We start from the raw sequence: 26249 nt of genomic DNA on the forward strand, positions 1-26249 counted from the left end.
GTTGAGATTAGAGTAGCATAAAATTTTATTAATTCTTCCCTTGATTTTCTAGTCTGATATATTTCCGATTGGTAGCTAGGTTTCTAATAACTTTTGAAGTTTGCTTTTTCAAATCTGTAGCAGATCCCTAGCATTATCCAGTCTCATACAGTAAAAGCAGGTCTTTCTTCTCCAAAATTACTTTGGATTAGTCATTTTTTTTTTTATCATGTTATCCTTTTAGTTCCTCTGACTTTTTGCATCCATAACACACAATTCTATGCAACTACACTTCCAGTTTTTGTAATGTTCACACATTCTTCATTATCTCTGCACTATACTCTGCTGTTGAACTGTTGTTCTTCATTATCCAGTGTCACATTCTGTATAAAGGCATTCTTAAGAAATAACTTTCTTTATGCTGCCTGTCCTTCTGATCTCATCATAGTCAGTTACCCGGGATTGTGTCATAGTCTACCCAGTGCTTTTTTTTTTTTTTCTGGGACCTCAAAAATCTGAAACAATAATTTATACTTGCCACTACAGCCTGAGGATGGAAACAGGCCAAGATGTGAAGGGGGTGTTAATATCTTTCTGTTATATTTGAAGGGAAGTGAAAGCTCTGTTTTTTTAGTATAAACCCCTTTTTTCTTGTTTGAAACAGGAGCAGCAAACTTCAAGGTAAAAATAGCTTAGGATTTAATTTACGTTAATTGATGACTTTTTGAGAGAGAAGGATGCTGAGCACCAGAGGTAATTAACATAATTCACCCTGTCCTGCTCTGTGCATTCTGTCTGCTAACCAGAGGTCATGGTTCTTTTAGGATCTGTGTGATGACTCACCCTGATCATCACAGATCAGCATTGAAATTGGCATCCAAACTTAAAATTGCAGTCATTGCTCCAGCCTCAGACACTTTTCTGCTGATGGAATGAGGGGTGAGAGGGAAGGAGGTGCTAAAACATAGATTATTCTTTCTGTTGGGATTGTGTTGTGCTGGTATCACATTGAATGATTTATTCTTTTTTTTTTGCTACATATCATTTACTTCATAATTGTGGGAATTGTTAAATAATGGAGCTCCACAAATAAGTAGAGAAATACCGTACCATAAACAAGTTAGTTAATGTAAGGGAAAACAACTTACTTGTTCACAGTGCTCATTTCTGATGCGTATTCATTTGCAAGTTCTTAAATTGTCTTCTGCTTGCTTCTTCTATCTGGAGTGGCTGAGGCATGTTGATTTTTTTTTTATGTAATAACTGATGTTATTTTCCCCAGGTTAGTTGCCAGAAGGTTTGGATGTTGAAAAGAACTGTTTGGTGCCCCGTTGATTTGAATTGAGTGACAAATTCTGGATAGGAGACAACTGGAAGGAGAGTGCAGATTAGATATGATAGGTTTTCAGCTCTTTTTATAACACGCCTTCCTGCTAGAATACAGGTTCTAATTCTCATGGCATGTTCTGTCCTTCACTGCACTAAATCAGCGTCTGGAAGCAGACTGTTTTTGTGCTCTTTGCACCATTACTAGAGAATGCATCATAAGTGTCAGACCTAGTATTTTTGTCCTCTGCAAACTCTTCACTTGTAGAACTGGTTACTGCAGTATACTGATGACACCAGCGTTGTTGAATTGTGATTCTAACCTTGCCAAAAATTTTGGAAATCAATAACCTATTTATTGAATTCTTCCTTCTGATCTCTGCTTTGATCATCATCTGGGATTTTTACATGTCAAAAATTGCTACAGGTACGAGCCTAGACATGGTGAGAGCTCTTTGTAGAGGTGCCATTTACAATTAAGGTCATTGTAAATATGTATTCAGAAGTGCTGAAGCTGTTTTGAAAGTTTAGTGCAAGAGAATCTCTATGTTGTCTAGATGCCTTTTGAAAAATACTACTCAAAATGTAAAATCCTGTTCATCCTTACTAATTCTGTTCATATTCCACTGGAATTTTTAATTATGGTGGGAAATTTATTTAATGCCAGCTACTGAAACTCAGTTAAAAACTCTGAAAGGTTATATCCGATGTTGTAGCATTTCAAAGTTCAGAAACCATTTTATATGTGATTTTTTTCTCATTTTGTTCCTGAATCTCCTCAGTTCTGTAGTACTGTGCATTTCCACTGAAAATTTCCCATTTCATTCCCCTCCCACTCCAAAATATTCTAGTTTCTTTCCTTTGAAGTTTATCTTCTAAAACTTCTAAGCAATGTTCTAGTACATTGTGGGTAAGGCTGTAAAACTTTAATGCTTTGTGTGCTAATTTGGTGGAACCACTTGCAAACAGAAACAGTTTATGACATCTCTGTATTTTTTTCAGATGAGCTTTATTCTGTTACGGTTTTATTCAGTGATTTAGGAATGCATGTTAGCTTTCATCCTTCTGAACACCTACACTAAGCCTGCATTAAAGAAGGTGCTAATCTTAGGTTATTGCAGTTCAGGTACTTCTCCAGGCAGCAGAACTTTTTATGCTTTATTAGTCACTTGTTCTTTGCCAAAATAGACAGTTTTTCTTAAAGCCACATACAAAGTGTTGGATGTAATTTGGGCTAATCAGTATGTTATTTCATAATTTCAGAGGTTTTGCTTTTGCCTCTGGAGTTATGTCTTTCTCTTAGGCTATTTTATTTTATTTTACTTTATTTGGTTTATTTTACTTTAAAAATCTGTCTGTGAGCAACAGCTGTTGTCTTACAGGAGCAAGTCTAATGAGTGAAGTCTTTCTTTTACTGCAGAATAGCTTGCATAGAGACCTCCCAGTAGATTTTAAGGAGCATCACTGAAGAAGTTACTAATTTCTTACCTATATTTGCAAATAGGCATATTGTAGGGAGAGTGAGGGCTGTTGAAACATCTCAAAGTTTGCTACTTCAGATATTTGCAGTAACTTTGCTATTGTAGTATTATAACAAAGTACTATGAGCTCATCAAAACCATGAATATTACTGTTAAGGCTGTTCAAGTCATGCATCACTGCAGTTATAAGACTGATTGCATGTTTGTGCATTTCTATGTGTGTGACTGAACTACTGTGGGTAAAGCTCTCTCATCTCTAATTTTAATTACTCTCAATTTATGGTAGTTGGACTTTACCTATGGCTGTTGTAATTGAGCAGGTGGATATTATATGAACCCAGAACTCTGCTTTAGTGAGATTGTTTCTATTAGCTACAGTTGCTTTTTTATTAACCTCTAAAGCAAAACAAAACTAGGATGTTAATAGAATACCTTTTTTTTAAAAAAAAGAAACCCAACCAGATCATAAAAAGCATAAGATAAGTTCACGCCATATCAAATATAGTAAGTTTAGCTTGAAGTACTCTGCTGTGTGGCAGAGTGGAATGAAGTCCATCTGTGAAGATGGCCTGTGACCATCAGAGGTCTCTACCATTAGATCTAGGTTTAGCGGTTGCCTAAAATTTCTTTCCTTTGCCAAAGCCAGCAAGAGGCCATTGCACTGATGGAACATGTGTGCACTTCCCTTAAATTCCACACGCAGGATTTATTTTAAGGGAAATATGCAACTTGTAGCCGTATTTATATACCACTTACCTGCACAGACATCCAGCTTCATTTTTATAAGTGCACAGGTGAGCACAAGTCACAAAATCCTGGGCCTCTTGATTTTGTTGCCATGGAAAATTTACCTTGTTCCTTGTCCCTGATGGTTTCTGATGCTGGGCAATGTGGGAGGCCTTTAAGCCTGCACAGAAGGGCCTCTTCCTGGATGAGTCCTGAGTGTCAGTGGTGCCTCATAGCTCCTGGTTTTAATGCCCTTTTAATGGGTAAGAGTGGAGTTGTCTTGTTCCTCCTCTGTGTTCCTTCGTGAATGTGATTTGGATCACAGTGGATAGGTTTGGTTTTTTTCTGGAGGAAGGGGAAGCCTTTGTTCTGGTTCTTGTTGAACTGTTGTGTAAATTGCAATTACACTAGAACATTTTTCATGTTCTAGAATGCAAAAGAGAGTCTGAAGTTTGTTATGAAATGCTTTTAGTTTAAAAAACACAAAAATAATGCCCCAAAGCACCAATAACCAAACATGTTATTTATGGGTGGGAGAATGTTCTTTTTATTGCTTACTAAGAAAAACATTATAGTGCCATTTACTCATACCACCCATTTCTTCTTTAGGGCTCTTTTTAGTCGGGACTCTGGGATTAAGAGATCTAAGATGCTCTGTGGTGCTCGTTTGGAAAACTGAAATCACCCTTCTTTAACCTTGTAACATTGCTACTTCTTCTGTTATGTTAAAAAAATACACATCATCAATAGCACTCGAATACAATGAATCATAAGGCCAGCCTCAGTCTGTAAGTACTTACAGCATCGAATTTTAGATTTTGATCAGGCTCATGTTTCAAATTAATTTGGACAGTGATAGTCATTAAGATGGCAGTCTGGACAGTTGAAGCCACTCAAAGTAAACTGCAAAATATACTGTAAATACTGGGGCAAGGAGTAAGAGAGTGATTCAGATTTCTGGCATGCTTATCTCACTTGATATAATTAGTTTTCCATCAATGGTTCAAAGCTCTGTTTCAGTTTATTACTGTTTTTCCAGTCTACGTAGCATGTTTACAGCTGAATGCATCACAAAAATTGCCAATTACAGATTCAGTCTTAGCATAGCTATGGAGATAGGGAAAAAACTAAGATGCTATTCAGAGACTTAAGATTAAATTTAATGTTTTCATGCTGTCTTTTTGGCACCTGCAGTAGCAAAATACCATGCCATGCTTTTTGAAAGAGAATAAATGTAAGAATCTCAGTAGAGATGTATGCACTTATTTATGGTGAAATGGTATTGAAACAGGAACGTAAATTACGCAGTGGGTATTTTGATACTGTTTATGTCAAGTTTGTTTGGCCCAACTATGGTGTGCTTCAGGATAAATATAAATTCACTAAGCTAAAACACTCGAGCTCCCTCTTCATGGGTCTCACCTGGAGAGCAAGAAAATGGCTTTGAATTTTCCCTTTTTGATCAAGATTTAGGGCTTGATGTGTGTGTCACTGAGCATGCAAAATTTGCTTCTGCTGGTATAGCTTTCATCAGTCATCAGTTTAATGAGCCACCTGAAAGTTCTGTCAAATCCATCATACGACTTTGCCCTTGCTGGGCACATCCTCTACTGTCTCCAACTCTTCTTCTTTTAACCTGTTTGTCTTCCACAACATTATATAACCGTTACTTCAACAATTTAGAGATATATTTTGTGAATAAATAGGTTTTTTTTGTTTTAGTCATGCTGCTTATTGAAATAGATGATGTTTCTAGATGGAAGTAAGGACAAGAACTGTTCACAGCATTTTAAGGTATAGGTGTCTCGTGGATTATGCTGGCATAGTAAAAAACCTTTTTTCTTTCTGTCAGGTCTTCCCTGGGAAATCCTAGTATTGGTTGCCTTTTAATCATCATTGAGCTAGTGTGCATCTAGAATTTTCTTAATTGACTTCAGAAATTTATGTGCTTAATAGTATTAAATACTTTATAGCTCAGTATTTTAGGGCTTTTTTCACTATACACATTAATTTGAGTGTATTGACATTGAATGTGGTGTGTTTTATTGACTGATCACTTGATACTGATAGTCATCTTCATTTATTTGTTGTCAACGCTGACTATCCTGAATGAGAAAAGGCAAAAAAAATCCCTCCTTTCTTAACTTCAGTACTCTCTTTTTATATTATTTCTGACAATATTGAATCACACCATTTCAGAGCCAATCCCTGTGGAACTGATGGCTTACGTAATTGTGAAAACTGCTTATTTCTATCCCTTGTTTTCTGTTTTGTAAGAAGTAAGTAACACCTAGGAAAATACGTAATCTTCTCATGCCATCTCAGGGTCGTTCAGGAATAGTAGTTGCAAGACCATTTTGAAAGCCTTTTGGAAATCCACTCTGTAGTTACCAAATGAATCCCTTACCCCACTGTTCGCTGGTGCCTTTAAAAATCTCTAGTTTGTGTTAAATGGCTTTCTACTCACAAAGATATTTTGACTCTTTTTAATTACATCATATTTGGATCTCTCTCTTTTCTATTTTATATAAAAGTTCCTACCAGTTTGCCCAACAGAAACATTATATATAGGTTTCTGCTTCTCCTGATTCCTACCAAACGCCTTAAAAGTTATCACGATGTAATAAATTTTTCTTGCTCTGTTGTCAAGGTTAATAGAACTTGATATGTTACATGTCACAACCAGTAGTTCGACAATTTGTTTTTAGTTTCCTTTAGAGGAATGTCTTGTTCCTGGAAATTTGTTGATGCTCACTGTATCCATTTTGTTTTAACTGCAAATCTAGTGTTGCTTCCTACCTCCCTTTGATAACTATATCCTTGCCCCCAAAGTAGCAGACAGCCCCTGATACACCGATCTAAATTTCTCTTGTAACAGTGATTGCTTAGACTCAAGGGCAGACATTATAATGGTGTTACACTTCTTAGATAATTGACACATTCTTAGGGACTGCTTGTTTAGATATGCCATATCCTAGTCACCAAATTGGACCATGTATCATATGTTGATTTTGGGAGACTGTTTTGGCAAGTGTTGTCCCGTAAAAATCTGCTATTTCAATTTAGCATTTTCTATTTGAAGATTTTCTGTACTGAGGTTATGGGAATGTTTTAGTGGTGGACTTCTTGCAGAGCTGTAGAGGATAAGAGCAAATCAGATCTGTGAAGTCATTCAGTAAGTAGGCAGGACTAAGGACTACTTGGTGCAGTTCAGTAGTGGACTTGGTAATTTTGATTATTCAGAGTTTCCTTCAACAAACTGCAATTTCATACTGAATTCCTGCTCACTTGCTAGTGAATTGCAGTAAGTTGTTGCTGAGATCTAGTTATCTGCAAGATTTGTTTCTCATCACAAGCTTTGCAAACTCTGGCATCCTCTCCCAGAGTTTTAAAGGCTGATGCATTTGGAATTCACTTTGTATTTGATCTGGCTGAGTTCAGATTTGGCAGCCTTTGGAGCATGGTCTAAGATGCATGGGTTTGCTGCAGATTGGGATTAATTTTTTGTGTGTTTATTTCCTAACAGCTTGGTTGCTAATAGCTTTCCAGCTGCAGCTGTGGCAGTAGCTTTTAATGGCTTTGTGCAGCTTCGCAGGAATTGATTTGCTTGCTTTTTGTGATGAAGCCTACTGGAAACATACACAAGTGTTCTAAAAAATGGTATCTAAATAAGCACGACCAAATGATAAGGGAAGATTTTTGCAGTGGCACTAAGAGTTCAAAGTGACGATACTATTGTGGTGCAGAATGGCAGACTTTCTAGGATATGACATGACATGTTTATCTGGGAGAGCAGGTTCCAGTTGTGTTGCGGTTCTGAAACTTCTGGTGTGTGCTTTTTACTACTGAAAGTTGGCCAGCCAGGCTGGTGTGCTGTTTGTCAAACCCATATTTTCTTGAAAAATGAAACGAGAAACCAGACACACAAACACGGACAAGATGAGCAAAAGCTGATTGTTGAATGTGATGTGTTCCCTTAAGGTTCCCTCTTGTGAACGTGATAACAAGTGGTAGGATACTAATGAGGTTTTCTGGATGATCAGAAGGCAGCCTACCCTTTGGAACCTCCAGCAGCTGGATAGAACATGTGCCTCTTTGCTACAAAACTGGGAATCCTAAGCCCATCATGGGGGAGGAAGTGCAAAATCAAGGAATGTGCGTAATTGAATTTGTGGGCTGCACAAAGTCTGACTTACGTGTCCAAGCTTCTGTTGCCAATAAGTTTAGCAGATACTTTAAAACTGGTCCCAGAAATGTGGTGCATAGTAGTGTAAAAAAACTTAAACAAAACCCCAAACCTTAACCCCTTCAAAATAAGAAAAAAAAATGCCCAAAGCAAAACAACACCCACCCACCCCACCCCCCAAGAAAATGATACCAGCTTACATCTCAGTGGAAAACCTGATCTAATGAAAAGGCACCTTTTCTTTCTGCAAGTTTAATCCTTGGAGAGGTTGCTGTTTTCAACAGTAAACAATGCAATTCACAGATGAGTATGATGCTGCCACCAGGTAAATTGACGAATTTATCACAGCTTAGAATTTATCATTTTTGTAGGGAGACTTTGGAGTTTCCTACCCCAAATTATGTCAATTAAATGTTTTCCATCTGTTAACATTTGCTCTATCTGTGGGTTGGCTATTGTGTTAAACAGAATTATTAGGTGTTCATCAGATGTTCACTATAGCAGATATAAAGCTGTTACAGGAGAATATTATCATAAAGTCAGTGCTTTCACCTGAACAATTATCTAAGAGTGACAGATGGGTATTACCTTCTGACAATATTTTATAGACCTAAATGAAATAGCTACCATTTAACATAATATGGTCTGCTTTGTTGCACACATTGTAAAACAGGTAACGCAAAAGGTCTCCAATTATATACCACTAATCTAGCAGAAGGAAATAGATGATAAATTTTCATGTTTTTTAATTCCCCTCCCCCCGAGGAAATGAAATCTTTTGAAGGTGATAAATTGACCAAATCCTTCAGCTTACCCAAAGACAGACGTTGAGTATTCCCTAGTAATTGCAAATTTCTTTTATGCTGTTTGGTCCAAACTAGGAAGATTGCCAGCTCTTCATTCTATAGCATCTGCCCTGAAATTATTAACTAGGATATCAGCTATGCATTGATTTTTAAGATATGTGTGTGAACTGTTTCCCTGTAATCTGGCTGGTTATTTCACTGCTCAAAAGACTTTCATTTCCAATGAGATAAGACTGGAGTGCAATGAAAAACTCTATGTAATTTCTGGCATAAACTAATTCCTTTAGATAATCCATTATTCAGAAAACATTGCTTTTGCCATTTTAGACTTAAGGATTTATGATTTATCAAGGGCTTTCTGAGTTTTTAAGAGATATTTTCATGAAGTTAGATAATATTTTAGCTAGATTTGGATTTTGAATGCAGAATTTAGAAAGCAACAATAAATTTTCCATTTCCCAGCCATAGAAGGGCTGAAAACAGATTTATTTATGCCCTATTTAGGGCCAACTCATATTTCACCTAAGGCAATAAAACCGCAGACTTCAGCTCTTCTCTTTTGGCAGAGCAAATGATATGGAAAATTGAATCTCTACTTTCATAACACTGAGAATACAACTTCCTCCTCCCCCCCCAGTGTCTGTCTTTAATTCATCAGCTGTGTAAGCAACTCTGCCTTCAAAGGGGCAGGTGGGGCACAAAAGACCAAACAAAGGCTTGTGGAGTCTTTTGTGTATGACACAGTCTTCTGCTCACATGGTGAAGGAGAATCCAGTCTTGTAGTCAAGAATTCTTCCCCAGACAGTTCTAGTAGACTGCTGAGAAGCTGGTGGGAATAAAGAAACAAATGGGGGGAAAAAAGTTCGAAGAAAAGTCTCTCCCCTTTTGTAGCTCATCTACTGGAAAAAGAAGCCTCCAAGAATTTTCACCTGAGGTTTATAAAGGTGACAGAAAGGGAAACTGTCGCCTGTATTTTTTGAGAGGGAATGTTCTGAGGAGAATAATAAATGCTCTGGTTGTGCATTGCTGTGTAAATGAAGGGAACAGGCCCAGACGGAGTACAAAGAAAATGCTTTTCCTATGTATTTTATGAACTGGATGCCACATGCTAAGGAAAATACGACATGATTTTGCAAACAATTCTCCATTATGCAGTAGCTAAAGGGAAGAGTGAAAAGCAATTATTACCTCTAAGATAACCAACTGAGAAGAAAGGTCTAAGTTAAGGTTGACAGTTGGTGGCAAATGTTCTGAAGAATTTTATGTCCAAATCTGTAAAAGACTTGCTGATGCAGAGAGGGCGTGTTTCAGTTATTTGTGGAGCCTGGATATGTCAGCCTTGGCTCTTGTTCCTTCTGGCTGACAGTTCTTACTGTTTTTTCCTCCTTATCAGAGAGTCATAAAATCATTCTGGTTGGAAGGGACCTGAAGGTTTAGTCCATCCTACTGCTCACAGCTGGGCCCACACTGAATTCAGAACAGAGATTTTACAACTTCTCTGAGCAACTGTTCATTATTATGATGAACCTCATTATCCTTGCAGTGATTTTTTTTCCCCCCCCTCCCACCCCTACCCCCTTCAGTTCCTCACCTGTTTCATTTTGACTATTGCCTCTCATTCACCAGCCTCACCCCTCAGTGAAGTGGGAGACCAGACTCAACATACTAATGCAGAGTTAAGGTTACCTGGCAATGTTCTTCCAGCATGCTGTGATCACTAAAACTTACATTTCTAGAAAGTGGTATAGGCATTGAGGGATGTACGCTGACTAACTCGTGTCGTCTTGGATCTGTCTGGAAGCACTTACTGTATTAGGTGTAAATGTATTTAAATGGTGGAGGCACTTTCTGGAGCAGTTTAGCAAAGCTGAGTGTATAATGCAGGTCCATTGAAGTACTAGTTGCTATGGAAGGGTGGGCAGCATTTGCCAGTCCCCATATTTGTGATCATATGTAAGAGATGTACATGTACCGTGAGAATTCTAGTATAAATAACATCATGTTGATGTATCAGTCTGCAGTAGTAGAGACAAAAAAAGGTCAGCTAGTCCAGTGCTCCCTAGTCTCATAGTCTAGGCCAAATGGCTGCCTAGTCAGTGTTATGAGGAGTTACCATGGTCAAATTAAAGTTGAAGGAGGTTATTCCATTATACTTCATGAAGCTGAAGTTTTTGAATTTTTTTTTAGGAAGGTAAATTACAGTCTTTGAAAAATTTTACTGTATGTCAGTTATAGCTACTTTGGTGAAGAGAATGCTCTTTCAGGAGAGAATAATTATAGTTACCTACATTCATAGCCAAGACATGGCTAGTCTTGAGTAAAATTTGCTGTGTACATACTGGAAGTTAGTAGCAGTTGGGAAAGGTGGGGGCTGTATTGCAGACGTGGTTTGTGGTTATGGTGATTTCCAAGGATCAAACAAGAATGCTCTATTTCTTCTCCCTCGTTGTCTCCTTTTTAAAGTCCTGCTACCATTTCCAATTCAGTATTTTTCCCTTCTTGTGCTACAGAGTCAGGATCATATTACAGAGTGTTGATACATGAAGAATTCTTTGTTGCCCTGTATGTCGTAGTTGATAATGGGAGTATGAACCATCTCCTGTAATTTTTGGAAAAGAAGCTGAAGTAAGATTCTCAGCTCTTTATAGCCAGAGGAGAGGAATGGGCACCTCTAAGGTGCCCATTGAACATTGTCAATTGAACATACTTACATGTGCATGTAAAGGATGCAGTGGGTTGCCCCTAAAACGTGTAATTTCTCTCAGTTGACATAAAAAGGGTGTGTTTAAGATGAGTAGGCCAAATGAAGAGGCTAGGGGCAAGTTGTATGAGTGCATGTCACCCCTGCGTATTTCTGGAGGAAGGTACTTCCTTCATCTTGTAGCCCAGAAGAGAACTGGAGTATGTAGATAGAGAAGAGACCCCTATTCAGCTGGGTATGCTTAACGTTTCTGCTTTTTCTGGCTTCTCTTTATCTCTTGCCCATCTGGGTGTCTGTGCTTGTGGTCTACTTTTTCTCTGCCTTTGCTCTCTCCAGATCCTTATCTAGACATCAAGAGGGCCTGTATGCTTTTACAGTGTACTCCCTCATTTTCAGAGATCTCGGGGCCTGCCTCATGTAAAACTCTAGGAATGAAGAGAGACTTAAACATGCTGAGAATTTAAGACTGTGCTTCCTTCATTTCACTGAGATCCTGGAATACACCTGGACGCTGAATGAGGAAGCTGGCAATCCAGGAACCTGTCTGTAGGCTGAATTTTGAGCCCAAGAAATTGAGGGCAAGGATTGAAGCACAAGCAGTTAGCATCTCAAACCGACCAAATCTTACTGTAATCATGTTAAAATGAATGAGGGAAAGAAACATAACTCCAGAAAAGATTAATACTGCCCTAAGGTTCTCACTCATGCAGGGAGAGAAATTTTCTGTAATCTGAAACCTTCATTGGCCAATTAAACTGATCATTTTGGGCTGCCAACTCTGTAATTAATAGACATTCACTTTAAGAAACATCCTTATTTTCAGAGCTGCTTTTTTTGGTGGAGATGTGGTAGGGGATTTTGGGTTTTTTGTTGTTGTTTTTCTTTTTAGCTTTCTTGAGTTTAAATGCTAACATCTTGGAATCATTTGCGCATATGTGAACGAAAATGAACCTTAAGGAGAGGCTGCCAACTCAATCAATCCTTTGTTCACCCTAAGGTAAAATCCGAAAGAAATACACACTTCAGTCAGTATTTTCTGTGAACAGAACTGAAGCTGATGTTCCAGACTACAGGTTGAAGTTTCTAAAAACACAAACAAGAAATTTATTATACAATTTAAAGTGTTGCTTCCCTTTTCCTTCAAAAGTTATCTGTAAGGACTTGCACAGATAGTGACAGATCCTGAAGAACTTTCAGTATCTTGCCTGTGTGTGGGGGTGCCTTTATGTCATCCCCTCTTTTCTCTGCCCCCATTCATTTTCATTTTCCAACCCTATTCTTCTGTTGTCTTGTTGCTCTTGTCTTGCAGCCTCCAGCTCTTTGAGATAGTCATCATATTTTATGTACCATGATACTGGACACTCTTTGATTTTACTTTTCTCCAAGTTAGCTCACTCTCCCAGAACTCTCTGGCACACTTCCTAGGCATGTTCTTCTTTCAGGAAAATTTGTCCTTGCAGCCTACTACCCATTAATATGAGGCATACTTATTAACTCAGGAGGCTTTTCATGTACGCTCTTTTCCAAACTTGATCTCTCTTGGCATCACGGTTCACCTGTCAGGAAGAGATTGTAGTTGTGGCACTTTCTTGGTGGTGTTTAAAAATAATAATAATTTATTTTATCTAACACCCGAAAACAAAAGCATTTGCACCTATTTCTCTGCATCAGTCTGTTTCTGGTCTCCGCAGGCAATTTGTTCAAGTGTTTCACCATGCTTATAATGAAGAAATTCCCAGCCCCCCCAAGCCCTAAGTTTCCTTTGCTTCAACTTCTGACCAGTTGCCTGTTGGTGCATTTGTCCAGCATGTCAGGGGTGCCCTGTACTCTAGAGTGCCAGTCTGCCAAATAGATGTCACCTGCAGAGTTGCTGAGGGTGCTTTCTGTGTCCGTGCCCAAGGTGTTAATGAAGAAGTTAAATGGTATCAGCCTCAGCAGCAACTCATCCTGAAAAGCACCTGTCCTAACTAGCCTCTGGTTTGACTTTGAACTACTGACCACTCCTCTGTGAGCACACCGGTCTGACCGCTGCTTCATCCACCTTGTTGATCACCCACCCAGATGTTATCACTCTTCGTTTTTCTGTAAGGAGGCTGTGGGAGACTGTAAAAAATGTTCTTGAAGTAAGCAATAACCACACACTTTCCTAATCCACAGAGCCAGTTCTTCATCACTAAGAGCAGTCAGTTTGGCCATGCTTGATTTGCCCTGGGTAAATCAATGTTGTTTGTTCCTGATCATCTTCCTGTCCTTCATGTGCTTGGAAATGCCTTCCATGAGGTCTTGTTCCATAATTTTTCAAGGAACTGAAGTGAAGCCTTAGCCCATAACTTTCTGGATCCTCCTCTTGGCCTTTTTTAAGATGGACATAACAATAGGCATTTAAGTGTGTTTTATTATAGCTGTATGTATCTAAAACCTGAGGATTTTGTAAGCACCATGTGTGCATTTGAGTAAATTGTGAACCCTTCTTAACACTGCTCTTGGTCTGAGACAGAATGACAGTGTTGTCAGCTGTATTAGCAACAAATAATATTATAAATTTTCATCTAGTTTCTTAGTTTTGGCAGATAAAATGTATTTGTTAATACAGTCAGAGAAGAAAGGATATTTATTTTCCTTGTTCTGAGTAATTCTTTTTCTCCACTTCTTGATTCATTTAAAATTCTTCTATTGGAGTTGCCAGGGACTTTGAACATTAAGTGATTACCAGTGATCTCCTTTTTGAATAGTGACTAAGACACTGTCTTGCTTGTAGAATGTAGATATTATATTAAAAGACCCCCGAGTGCCAAGAAAATCTATTTTGTAAGATTGCTCATGGAGATTTAGGCTTGAGTATTCTCTGAACTTCAATATGTAGGAAAAAGGTGGGAATTAAATGCAGCTTTTTTTTTGTCTGAATACAGGAACAGCGATAACAGGGAATTGTATACTGGGACTTGCGCCTTCCACTTAGTGGTCTTGTTCTATTAACTTTAGCACCAGAAATTACTAAATTTAAATATGGATATTATTAATAATGATTTGCTTTCATGTATCTCCTTGGGGTTCACCAAAGCATTAGGAGTCTGTGGGAGCATGTCTTTTGCCATACTAGGTTATGCCATTATTGGAAAACATGGAATCCTTTTCTGAGTAGCACTATAAGGTACCACGTCCAGGGAATATGAGTGCTCTGAAAGGAAGTTTTCTTTTTGTACTAAGGTTCTTTGCTTCCTATTTTATCATGCCAACAGATGGTAAAAGAGAGAAATAATTTTGGTCAGGCTAAGCTATCATTGCATACATTTCTACATTTATTTCTATGCTTTAGGGCTTGCAGGTAAGTGTGTTTTATTTTCCATCTTGTCTTCAGGAGAATAAACAAATTGAGTGTTCTAATGCTTCTTCATATATTTCTTATATCTCTAATAATTCTTTTTCTTTTTTTTCTGTAATGTCTCAATTTGGTCCACAATTTTCTTGAACTGAGCAGAGAAACTGTAATAAAAAGTGCTTCAACTGAGGCCTTATCAGTGCCAAGTGGAGTGGAAGGGCATTGCCTGTCTTTTTCTTCAGATGACATGCAAAGGAAGAGCTATTGATTTTGTCCCAGAGACAGTCTGAGTCATGGCTTTGTCAAAGACAGCTTTATTATACAGTGGTCAGCTCAGCTGAGATATGATTTTTGGCCAGTTCAACTAACACCAAGATCCCAAAGGAAAATCAGAAGGACAGTGCACCACTCGTGATAATTTCTGTGGTGACGGTGGCAATCTGACAATTTCTTGAAACATCTATCAATCCACTGCTACAATTAACTCTTACACTAGACACTCTGACTCATGACAGAGAGGTGGTACATCATCCTAATCTTCCTTTTCTGCTTTGGAAAGTAGGATACTTGGATGAAAATCAAAAGTTGATCTAATGCATTTTGTATGGGAGGAGGAAGAATGTGTAAGAAGGATACAGGTTAAAACAATCTCAGCTGGGCTGTGATCAGTGCTGATTTCTTTCCTTTTCCATGAGATGTGCTAAGGGAAGTGTAGAAGCTTGTTTGTGCCTTGGGAAAATGAAGTTAAGCAATGTTTTATTGATTGTGAAGTACCTCATCTGGGAAGAGCTTCAGAACGCTGTGAGAGAGCGTGTTGGCTATGGATATTGAGGAAGGGTGCTGCTGTATAGTACCAGTGCGTGGGGACAAGGTCATTTATGCTCATTGAGTGCGCGTATTGACTGTACATTCTGTCACGCTGACAAGAGCTTGTGAGTTTTTGACATAAGTATGGCATTTGTAAAGTTCTCATTTGACCTCTTACATGTGACAGTGTGTGGATGTAGCAAGAAGAGATGTTGCACAACTTTTCTAGTACAAGGTGGATGGACAATATGCAGTTAATAAAATCTGTATGTGTCTTCGTCTTCTTTGAAACACAGTATCTGTAAAGATATATCGCATTCTAATTTATATTCCCTGATATTATTATGGGCTTTGATAGTTAGATTCTACAATGACTTAAAAGTAGTCTCATCAATTTGGAAGGAAGCAGCTAATTGGGATCTCAGGCCACAACATACAGCTCTAATTGCATTCCTGTTGAGCATCTGGGCTCAAGTTTGCTTTTCTTTCTCCACGTAAGTTTTGTTTTTGACACCTCTCAGAAGGGTTTGGAAACTGCGAAGTCCACTGTGTGTTTGATTCGTACAGTGTTTCCATTAGGTCACATGCAAATTTTTTATTTTTTTTTTTAAATTTCCTTGAGATTCATATCACATAAGATAACCAGTTAACTATGTTTTTCCATTATGGAGATTTCATTTGGTAGATAGGAGAAGAGCCTACCTTTCTGTTTAGACAGAACCTTGACATAACTGATACTATCTTCTAGCTTGATCTGAATTCTTACTCAGGGTTGTTTCCCTTTGGGTTTATGACCAGTTTTACTTTGGTACTGGTATTTCTCCTTCATCTCCATCCTTCCTGTTGATGTTCTTTTTTCAAATATCAAAAAATAGTTTAAGCACAAATGCAGCTTTACTAGTACCATTGGAAAACTAGCACAAATACAGCTTTACTGTTGCTATGTTGAGAAAATGGACATTCAGAAAGACAGAAGGGTAATAATTTATAAGAATTGTATAATTCTTGTCTTGGCACCCTTCTGCATTTGTTTACATTTTCATTTCTGACTATGTCAGCCCAACAGTTCCTTCCGTCAGCCTTTAAGCAACCATTTTCGCCTTGTGCTTTCCTCTAGCCAAATGTTTGTTCTTCTTTAACTGTTGACGTTATGCATGGATGACTTGGAAATGTTAATGTGCCATGCTCATGTTGTATTTATATGTGTGTTAATAATTTCTCTTTTCTGGCTGTCTTAGACACAAATCGACCTCAAACTCCCTTCAGTCAGGTCATTAAATCACACAGAGCTGAGTGAAATAGCAAAGAAAGGTTCAAGATAAGTGTCTCTTCTGTACTGAGTGTTTGGCGCCTTTTAGTGTGGAAGTGTGTCAAGCAGCTGAATTTCTCTCAGCATAGGGCAACTGCCTCCCTTAAAAAAAAGTCTGTCAAAGAGGAAACAGCAAAAGCAACTTTACAGTTCTACCTGCATTGGAGGTGATTGCCAGAGATAAACATGTTTCATCTGTAAGGAAGACAGGGTCAGCTTGTTTCAACTCCCATGCTTAGCAGACACCACCAGGTACTTCTTTGGTTAACCATATGACATACACTTCTTCAGCTCCCAGGTGTTGCTTTATCTTACTTTATCAAATATTGAAGAAGCCGTGTGGATGTTAAATATTGTCTTGTGGATGTTAAATATTGTCTGTATTTAGAAGATAGCATTTACTGTGATATATACTGTTGTGTTTGGGTATGGGTGTTTTGTTTTTTTTTTTAAATGGAAGAATAGTCCTGTTTTATTGCATATTTCAGCCCTTTAGTAATGGAATGATTTTGCACGTATTATTTTTTTTCTTAAAGCTTTTAACTAGGAGAATCATCTTTAACCCATTTAATCTCTCATCCAAGAACAGATGTCTAAAAGACTTTTTGACTTTCAAAGGTTCGGTGTCACTAAGTGTGTCACATAGATCAACAACGTTTCCCTGCCTATTCCCAAACTTCCTGTTCTGTTTTGTGCCAGAAATGTAAAATTTTGAATGTTTGTATATTTGGACAGGCAGAAGGTGACTATAACATGTAAATGTTTTAAATAGTAAAGTAAAAATGGGTAGGTTTTGGATATGTTGTGGCAAATCATTTAACTAGTGTTGACAATAAACCAGTTGCCATACTGTAGAAAAGCTGAAGAAATCAGAATTTCTTCCATTTCCTCAGCGTGGCTTTGAATTTGTGAGGTGATAATGAATTCTGAAGAGGGAAATTCTAATAAGGAAAAAAAATAAAGTAGGAATGAAAGGCTGATGATGGAAAAGACATACCCTGTTATTGGGAGATGACAGAGATAGCTAAAGGGGGCAAGTATTGTGTGGCAAGAAGGCAGAATGAAAGTAGCTGTGGGAGGAAAGCCAGTGCTGTGTAATTGTGTTAATATATTGATAAATGACATTGTATGTATGTGTGTATAGATATGTATTTGCACATATTTATTTAAACAGCACCAATAGCATATAAACCGATAATATGCACAGTAATACAGTGACTATATTACTATGAGAAGAAATGTAGATTGTATGAAAAATAGGTAATCATTATACATTTTGTAATAATGACACATATTGCAATAATTTAGTAAGTAGTAGTGTAATTTTAGTACCAGGCAAAATACTGCTCTTTCTATTCACAGAAGAATTTGGTTTAGCATCAGCATCCTAATGCGTTGATGTAAAAGTAGTTAGTTTAGTTGTTGGGGCAATTGTTTGTCCACTGAGAGTCATCTTGTAATGGAGCCTTTTGTCACAGTGGCTTAAGAATGTTTCTACAATAAGTAACAGCTTTAATCCCTTCAAATTTTCCCTCATTCTGCAAATACTCACTACATACGTAAGATTTCATGGGTTTCATATTTTTCTTAACGCTTTCTGACTCAGTATTTTATTGTTGCTGTTGTTTATAGGAGAGCATTACTGTACCTTTGAATTCTAGGAATCAATACATTATTTTAAGGATGCAAGGACAATGTAGGTTTCATGTTGTAAGCTTTTTATTGAAGCCTGTGTTGGATGATGCATTTCAACAGCGAAGAAAAAAATGCAGTGAACTCTGCGTCTAAAATATGTCTGATTGTTTAAGGTGTGCCATCTTAAAAGAAATGTTGTTTTATTTGCAGAAAGCCATATTCTTGAGGATGTAAACAAGTGTATCATTGCACTGAGAGAGCAAAATGTGGATGATTTAGATCGTGCAGCAGGTGCAATCCGAGGGCGTGCTTCAAGAGTAGCTCATATTGTTTCGGGTGAGATGGACAACTATGAGCCAGGGGCTTACACCGAAGGAGTGATGAAAAATGTTCAATTTCTGACCAAGAATGGTAAGTCTGATTTCTAAGCTATGTTCTCAGTTTCTTTAGTGTTATAAACTTTCCTTTATGTGCCACAGTTAAAGCAAACCCTGTGATTCTCTGATTTAATGCACTAATTACGCACTAATGATTCACTATATGGTCTCTTATCTGCTTTCATCATGCTATCCAATTATTATGATACCATGCAGTTCAAAACTAATTTTTAAAATTTTACTTGGATTACGTCATTTATCTAAGGTTTTTTAAGTTATGGAAGACTTTTACCAGAGTTTTTAAATAAAAGCAAGTGGGGACTTGTAACTGATGAGGCAGTAGCTTTCCCTGTGTGGTGTTGGCCTCACCACATCTGTTCTAAGCAGTTGAAAGGCAGACTTGGAGAAAGAGAAGCAGGCTCATGATTTCTGTGTACTTACCACTTTAAGGACTGTTGAGCAGTGGTTAAATATCCCCAAATATCTACAATTCTGCTATGCAAATTTGGAACTTCTTAAAATGGTTAGTATACCCATTTTCTTTTTCATGATACTGAAGAAGAGGTATCCTGTACCCAATATCCCTGTACTGGCAGCAGGGGTGTAACTGTGCTCTTTTATAAGTGATCTCTGCTTGTTCATGTAAACAGTTGTTCATATCAATGAATCTGTGGCCTTTCATAGTGTATACTTAATTAAAAAAGTTATCTGTGGAGCTCCCAGGACTTCATATTTTCGGTGGTTGCAAGTCTAATAGTTGGGCAGTTTAAAAATTGCCATTAAGAAGTTTTCTGGCAAGTCTGTACATCTCTGGAATACAGGATTTAGCTTCATGAACTCAAAGGTCTAAATCATAGCTCTGTCAGTCTAAACAAGTTTCTAGTGTATTACATTTGACTGGCATTTACTTTATTTTACTGCAAGAAAAGACAGGAATTCTGTTTGAGCTCTTTCTTAATCAGTTCAAATGGGTCCAGGACAGAACTGTCTTCATGTGAAACAAGAGTGAACTGACACTGCAATGAAGTAGCAAGAAGGGACAGAATAGTGAGAAGAGTTTGAAATAGACTTGGCTGTTTTTATCTCCTCCTCTGACATTTTGATGAGACAATGTGAGAACTTTCAACATGACGTTCTTTTCTCATAACTTCTGAAAGTCCTATGACAAATAACCAAGGGAAGCAGCAATTATAGGAAAGCATAGTTTTGATTCCTGTTTAAAAGCTGAGCCCTTCTTTCTTGAGACTGGTAGTGTTTAAACACATTAGGAGTTGACACTGATTTCTGTTCTGTTGCCTTGCTTTGACAGTAATATATAATGTACCTCAATCCGCGTATCTCCAAAAGACAGGAAGACATAAAACTGGTTTGGGTTGAAATGTTTGCCTCTGTCAAGGGATATCAAGCATGGTGTCATCTGCTCAGATGTGTTTGCAATATTTCAAACCTAAGAATCCACTATCTTCACATTAGTCAATAGGAGTGGAAAAAAGAAACATGTACTTTTCATTATTACCTGCATTTATATGATCTGCAGTGAACAGACATCAAACTGTGCGAGGTTTTTTTGGTTGCTTGGTGATTTTCTTCTGTTTTGTTTGTTTGTTTTAACTGTTTCAGCTTACAGGGAAAATGCAGATAGGCTGCAGCCCTCAGGTGTAACCCAACACATGCTATCACTGCTGAGTCTTTCAGGAGCCAGCTGATTGCAAGGCGATACTTCAGTGGGAGAGAACTGTGTATTTATGCTGCAATTAGCTCCTAAGTTAGCTTACATGAGTAACCTAGGGCAGTGAAGTGCATCCTTTATGCCCAGTGAAAAGGTAATGTGTTACTGAAGAGAAATTATTGTAGGTGGAGTATAGAGTTGGTGAAAATAGAGTTATAGAATAATAGTGTACATGGAAATTGCAGCGAAATAAAAACACAAATGAAAAAGAGAACAGGAGCCAGAAACGGGAATGGTGTGAATTGGAGGTAACAGGACAGAGAAATTGTGCATAAAGAGGAACAGATACATTTACTGTTTGTTACAACAAAGACAGGTTAAATTGTAGCGCATATATTGAGGTAATTTATAAGAAAAAGGTTAAATTCTCTGCATTACAGTACATTCAAGAAGAGAGCATAAGATCACTGAATCTGTGTCTCTTCAGCTGGAAGACATCAGATGTATTTGGGATGGTAAAGTGAGCTATTCAACAGCTCACTGCTCAGCATAATACAGTGGGTATTAAAAACTGGTGCTTAATTTCTTAGCTCAAGTTGTGTGGTCCTGTTCAGGTACAAGTTGTGGACAGCTGAATGGATCCCTACAGCACCATACAATGGAGCGTCTGTTTTCTCAGGCTTTTGTTACACCTCTGCTCCATTTTGCCTCTTCCCTTTCCTACAACAAGAAGAAAAACCTCAAGCAAACTAACAACGAGGCCCTGTAAGAGCACCATTTACATTGTGGAATTGAGCTCTTAGAAGTTAGGTGATAGCAGAACTGAAGTTGTCTTTGCAGCCTGATTTGCACGCCATGTGCGTATGACATTGTGATTTTGTGATGATACACAGTTATGTTACAAAAGAGCTGCTTAATTCAGGTCACTGGATAGACCTGCTTTAGACATATGCCAGGGTCACATATTAGAGGAGGCTCGTGTCCATAGGATCAATTTGGAAAGTAACGAAGCAGAAGACTGCAGGAAGATCATGTATGATCTGATAGTGAGGACAGTTCATTTGGACTGCCAGAGTTCCTGTGGGATGCTGCGTCAGTTCATGAGGTTACAGCTAATTGTGGCATGCGGGAATGCTTCCCAGCTCCTGGTGTGAGTGGGACTTTGTCCTTGTTCTGCATCACAATGAGACAGGGACATATCTGTCCCCTCTTGTTCTCAGGTTTCCATGGGAAGGGCATGTGTGTGTGTGTGGGGGGGGGTGGTGTAGGAAAGAGCCGCAAAGCATTCTGGCCAGCTCCCTGCTCTAGATGATTGGAAGTCAGCATTGAGAATCATGCCCTGGAAATGCGTGCCCCCAGGCCTGTGTAAAACCTTTATGGACCACTGGAAAAAAATGTGTTCCATCGTGTGGTATGTATACTCTGTGCAGACAGTTGTTCGAACCAGCATTTCCTGTTTTGATTTTACAAGTACTAAGGTTCAGGCTGTGTTCTGGTATGGTTAAGGCTGTGAAAATGTTAGTACAGGTACCTCTCTGTTATTCCTAGTGTCTGGCACTGTTGATTAGATTGAAATATGCAGATTCTTGCATTTTGCAGGGTTTGTATACTGTTGCACAAAAGCAAAATTAAACCTTTAGAAACACTGTTTATAAAACCCCAAGGTATTTCTACTTCAGAACTGGAAAGGGTAACCTTGTACCGTATTTCTAAATGCCAGTCTACTCTATTATTTCACTGCCTGCCAGAATCTGCACCAGTTTAAGTAAACAATTTATATTACGGCATATAATATATGTTGAAATAGTAAATAATATATAGTAAAAAAGCCTGTATTTATTGTAAATTTTGTCTACAGTTTTGCGTTCATGTCAAAGTATAATGACCCACTATATACATATATACATATGTATACACATATATAAATCCTCTAGTTATTTAGATCTAAGGATCGTGTAAAAAGCAAGGAAAAGGGTGGAGACAAAGATTATATTAATTGCCTTAAGGATCTATTGGTGAGGTATCTTTCTCTGAATCACTGGAGTTTTGAATCAGGTTTTTTTTTTTATTCTATTCTGGTAGTGCTGTTGGAATTACAGCAAACCATTGTCCACAGCTTCTTACAACCAGAATTATGAATTACCTTGTAATTCACATAGGGATGGGGCTCAACTTTAAGTTTAGGAATAGTGATGGAGTTGTATTTGGAATGGAAAACAAATTTAACTGTTCTCAAATTAAAGGTCAGCTGTAGGCATTGTTCTGAGACAGATGCTGGCATGACACACAATACCGTTATCACTCCCTTTGAAGTGTGGATTAAGACAGAATGGTGATATCAAATGTAAAATTGAACATGGATTTGAAAATTTCTTCCTGCCTCGAGAAAGCTTTATAAACCTGTGTCCATAACTGTGAATTTCAAATACTTTCTCAGTACAAAAAGGGAGTAAATCACATTCTCTACAAGTACCTGTATGTCTAAATTGAATAAGCCTCGTTGAAAGTCATTAAAACTGTTATTCATGTGGTATTTGCACCCATAAACTATGAATTAATAATTCAATTAGCTGGAATCTTAACAGTTCTAGAGATTACTTATCTTCTGATGTGATACCAGCAATGTTACTTGTAATGCGGGATTGAAGGGCAAAATACTTAAGAGGTGTTTTTTATTAAGTGAGTCATCATCTGGGCAAGTACAAATTTTTAGACATTACAGAGTGAAGAAAAAACCTCATATCCAAACAGTGCCCATGACTTATTCACGAGGCTGAAGGAGTTTTATGTTGGGTATTACATAATAATAATTCTTCGACATAGCACGGGGATACCAAGGGCAATTTGTGGCCCCCTTATCTCCTTGAGAGCCATGCAAGCCTATTACTTCTACTTAAAGATTTTCCTCAAATTTCCAGCATTTATGCATGGCCAGTGTGTACATTTTGTTCCTATGTCAACATGAACAATTCTTCTGCCTCCACCTAGATTAAAAAAACTTGTCCCCAGTGGGCCAAACACATTAAACTTTTAGACCTGTTATGGAGAGATTGGGTTTATGTTCAGTGTTTTTCTTTAAAACTTTCATGAGTTTCAGTTACCTTTTTTTGAAGTCCTTTCCTACGATTTTGTCCTAAAAGTAATTCTAGTCTTCCTGACCCAGCTGTCTTCTGTATTGCCAACATGTCTTAACATCATACTGTCTGCCAGTGTCACTAATGAATTTATTTTTTTTGGTTATTTCTTGGTCCCAAGATTGTTATTTTGGCCACCTTCCAGAGTCTCGTCTCACTGCATAGCCCTTTCAGTGTGACCAGTTGTCTAGCCTCCATGCTAACACTGAGCTACTCCACCTGAAACAGAGCTTTCCTGTATGGCACTTTATTAAACGATTCTGCAGGGTGGATTAAATCTACTGCATTGCTTTTCTCTGGGAAAAGGTAATTTATCTTAGCAATAAAAGATACTAGTGTTGTCTGATACGACCTTCCTTCCATCTTCTGCTTTTTATTTAGGTTTTCCATTTACCTCCATTGTCTTGCATGCTTATGTGTACAAACTAATGACTTTGTGTTTTCCTAGATGCTTCACTTGCCTTTTTCAAATACAGTTTGCAGGCTTGTCGCAACAGCTTACGCAAAATGACTGACAGTTTCCTTTGTCCACTGTCTGAGTCTTTTGCAGTAGGGTTTGTTTGTTTTCTCCAATTCAAGAAGCATAGAATCATAGAATCATTTATGTTGGAAACGACCTTTAAGATCATCAAGTCCAACCGTTAACCTAACCCTGCCATCCCACCACTAAACCATGTCCCTAAGCACCTTGTCTGCCCAGCTTTTAAATGCCTCCAGAGATGGGGACTCGACCCCTTCCCTGGGCAGACCGCTCTAGTGCCTGACAACCCTTTCATTGAAAAAATTTTTCCTAGTGTCTAACTTAAACCTGCCCTGGTGCAACTTCAGACCATTTCCCCTTGTCCTATCGCCCATTACAAGGGAGAAGAGACTGACCTCCACCTCACTACAACCTCCTTTCAGGTAGTAGTAAAGGGCCGTAAGGTCAGCCCTCAGCTTCCTCCAGACTAAAATGTTAACACTCTCACTCAGAAGACACCTGCCAAGGAGGAAACATAAGAAGGCTTTGCAGTCTGTTTTCTCCTGCTCACTCTTGACATTTGGTACTTATTTTATCCTCTTCTGGCATGCCATCTAAGCCAAAATGGGGAGAGAGAAGCACCTCCAGAGACTTCATTGACTTTTCCTAAGATACGTCTTCAGATTAGATAGAACAAATCAGCTGTTGAAGCTCCTTACCTCTTACTGTAATATAAAAGATACCAATATGGCCAACTTTATTCTAGGTGATTTATTTGGGGATAGCTAAAATGAGGCGGATGAATCTCACTCATTCTGTGGTGCATGCAAAATCAAAAGTTTTCATTGATTTAAGAAGACAAGTGTTTTTAATGAAAAAATACTTCCTACTGCTCATTCATCACCCACAGAATGAGATTTCAAGCTAATATTTGCTACTGGAGTCTGTTTAGTATTCAGAGTAGTCTTTAGTATCCCTTGCTTGTGAAGCGCAAAGAATGCTAAAGAGGACCAAGTCTTTTCAGTGTAAAATACTAAAAAAAAAAAATCCTCAAAACATTCGATAGAAAAACTGGAGTGAGGGCTTGAGTATGCAAACTTACGGAATTGGTGAACTTGTGAAATTGGTGTACAAGTCGGACAAGGAGCAGCTTGTAAGAAACTATTCAACAAAGAATTACTGTAAGAGCTAGGAGAGGGGAAAAGCATTAGCTAAGAAAAACACTGAGGATGTTTGCATGACTTAGCCTGAAATATTTTCTGTTTATAATTACATGATGATTGTAAGACTATAACTTAGTCACAAGAATGAAGAGTTACTGCTTATTGCTCTATTACAAAGTCAATAACCTCCATTCAGTTCAGTCTGCAGCTAGCTTTTTTTTTTTCCTGTAAAGCTCTGTTCTAATCTTTCTGTGAAACTATGTTAAAAATAGCAGATTTGCTTCAGATGTAAAGAATGTTCTGAAAGATAGGAGGAAATGTCATCAGGATTCTTTCGTGTTCCAGATAATCAAAAAGTGACCCTGAACATAATGCCATTCCTTTTTGCTAACCTTTTTTTCATTTCCTGCAGCTCAAAAATAGCTTTTCCTCACTCCTAATAACAGTAATGTCCATGTTGATTATAAACACGGTGTGGGAGTTAAGATGCCTTTAACTACACATTTGCTTGCTTTAAAATGCTGTTGCACTTAGTGATCATCCAAAGTACTGAGAAGAAACTCCTCTTCAGTGGTGCTGTTCCGACAGGTTTTGTTCAATGAAAGCTCAGTAAAAGCTTCAGAGTGCCCAGTGAAGGCTCACTGTCTAGAGCACTGGTCCTTAAACACACAGTCTCCAAAAACTTCCCTCCTTCGCAAAATAAAGTTAGTAAGAATATAATTTAAAACACAGCATTAATATAAAATAAATTCATCAATAAGCTAATAACTTTATTTTTACAGGTTTTTCAATTCAGTTTTGGTGTGGTTTGTTGGTTGTTAGATCACTTCCTGATTTAGGATAGTAAATACATTTCTGTTACCAGCACAGATTTGACATACATGGCCTTGCTGGAGCTAGTTACATGGGGAAGAGGGGAGGGAAATGAGGGAAGGGTGTTTTGGTTTAAGCAGCATTTGCAGAAGAAACTGGAAAAGGGAGGATTTCTTGGGAATTCTAGATCTTGCTTCTGTGATAACGAATTGGTCATGTACCCTGGTGAGGCCAGCTTTACTTGCAATCTGACCCTATAGCAGAGGACACTTGCATAAGCCTTCCTTAAAGTAGGAACACCGCTGTTGTTTCTGTTTCTATAATTTTCACAAGCCCTAGTAAAATCAGTTTTTTATTT

At 38.0% G+C, this 26249-nt stretch overlaps 1 protein-coding gene across 1 annotated transcript in view; it reads left to right on the forward strand.

Annotated features, from left to right (window-relative positions):
• The window catches only part of CTNNA3 (catenin alpha 3), a 505586-nt gene that overhangs the window by 362675 nt on the left and 116662 nt on the right, over positions 1–26249 (forward strand). Inside the window, exon 12 of the mRNA XM_009636975.1 lies at positions 18486–18686. Coding sequence (XP_009635270.1) covers positions 18486–18686 — 201 coding nt within the window. The remainder of the gene's footprint in view (positions 1–18485; positions 18687–26249) is intronic.

Source organism: Egretta garzetta, unplaced genomic scaffold (assembly GCF_000687185.1).
Source record: "Egretta garzetta isolate BGI_Z169 unplaced genomic scaffold, ASM68718v1 scaffold204, whole genome shotgun sequence".
Taxonomy (NCBI): Eukaryota; Metazoa; Chordata; class Aves; order Pelecaniformes; family Ardeidae; genus Egretta; species Egretta garzetta.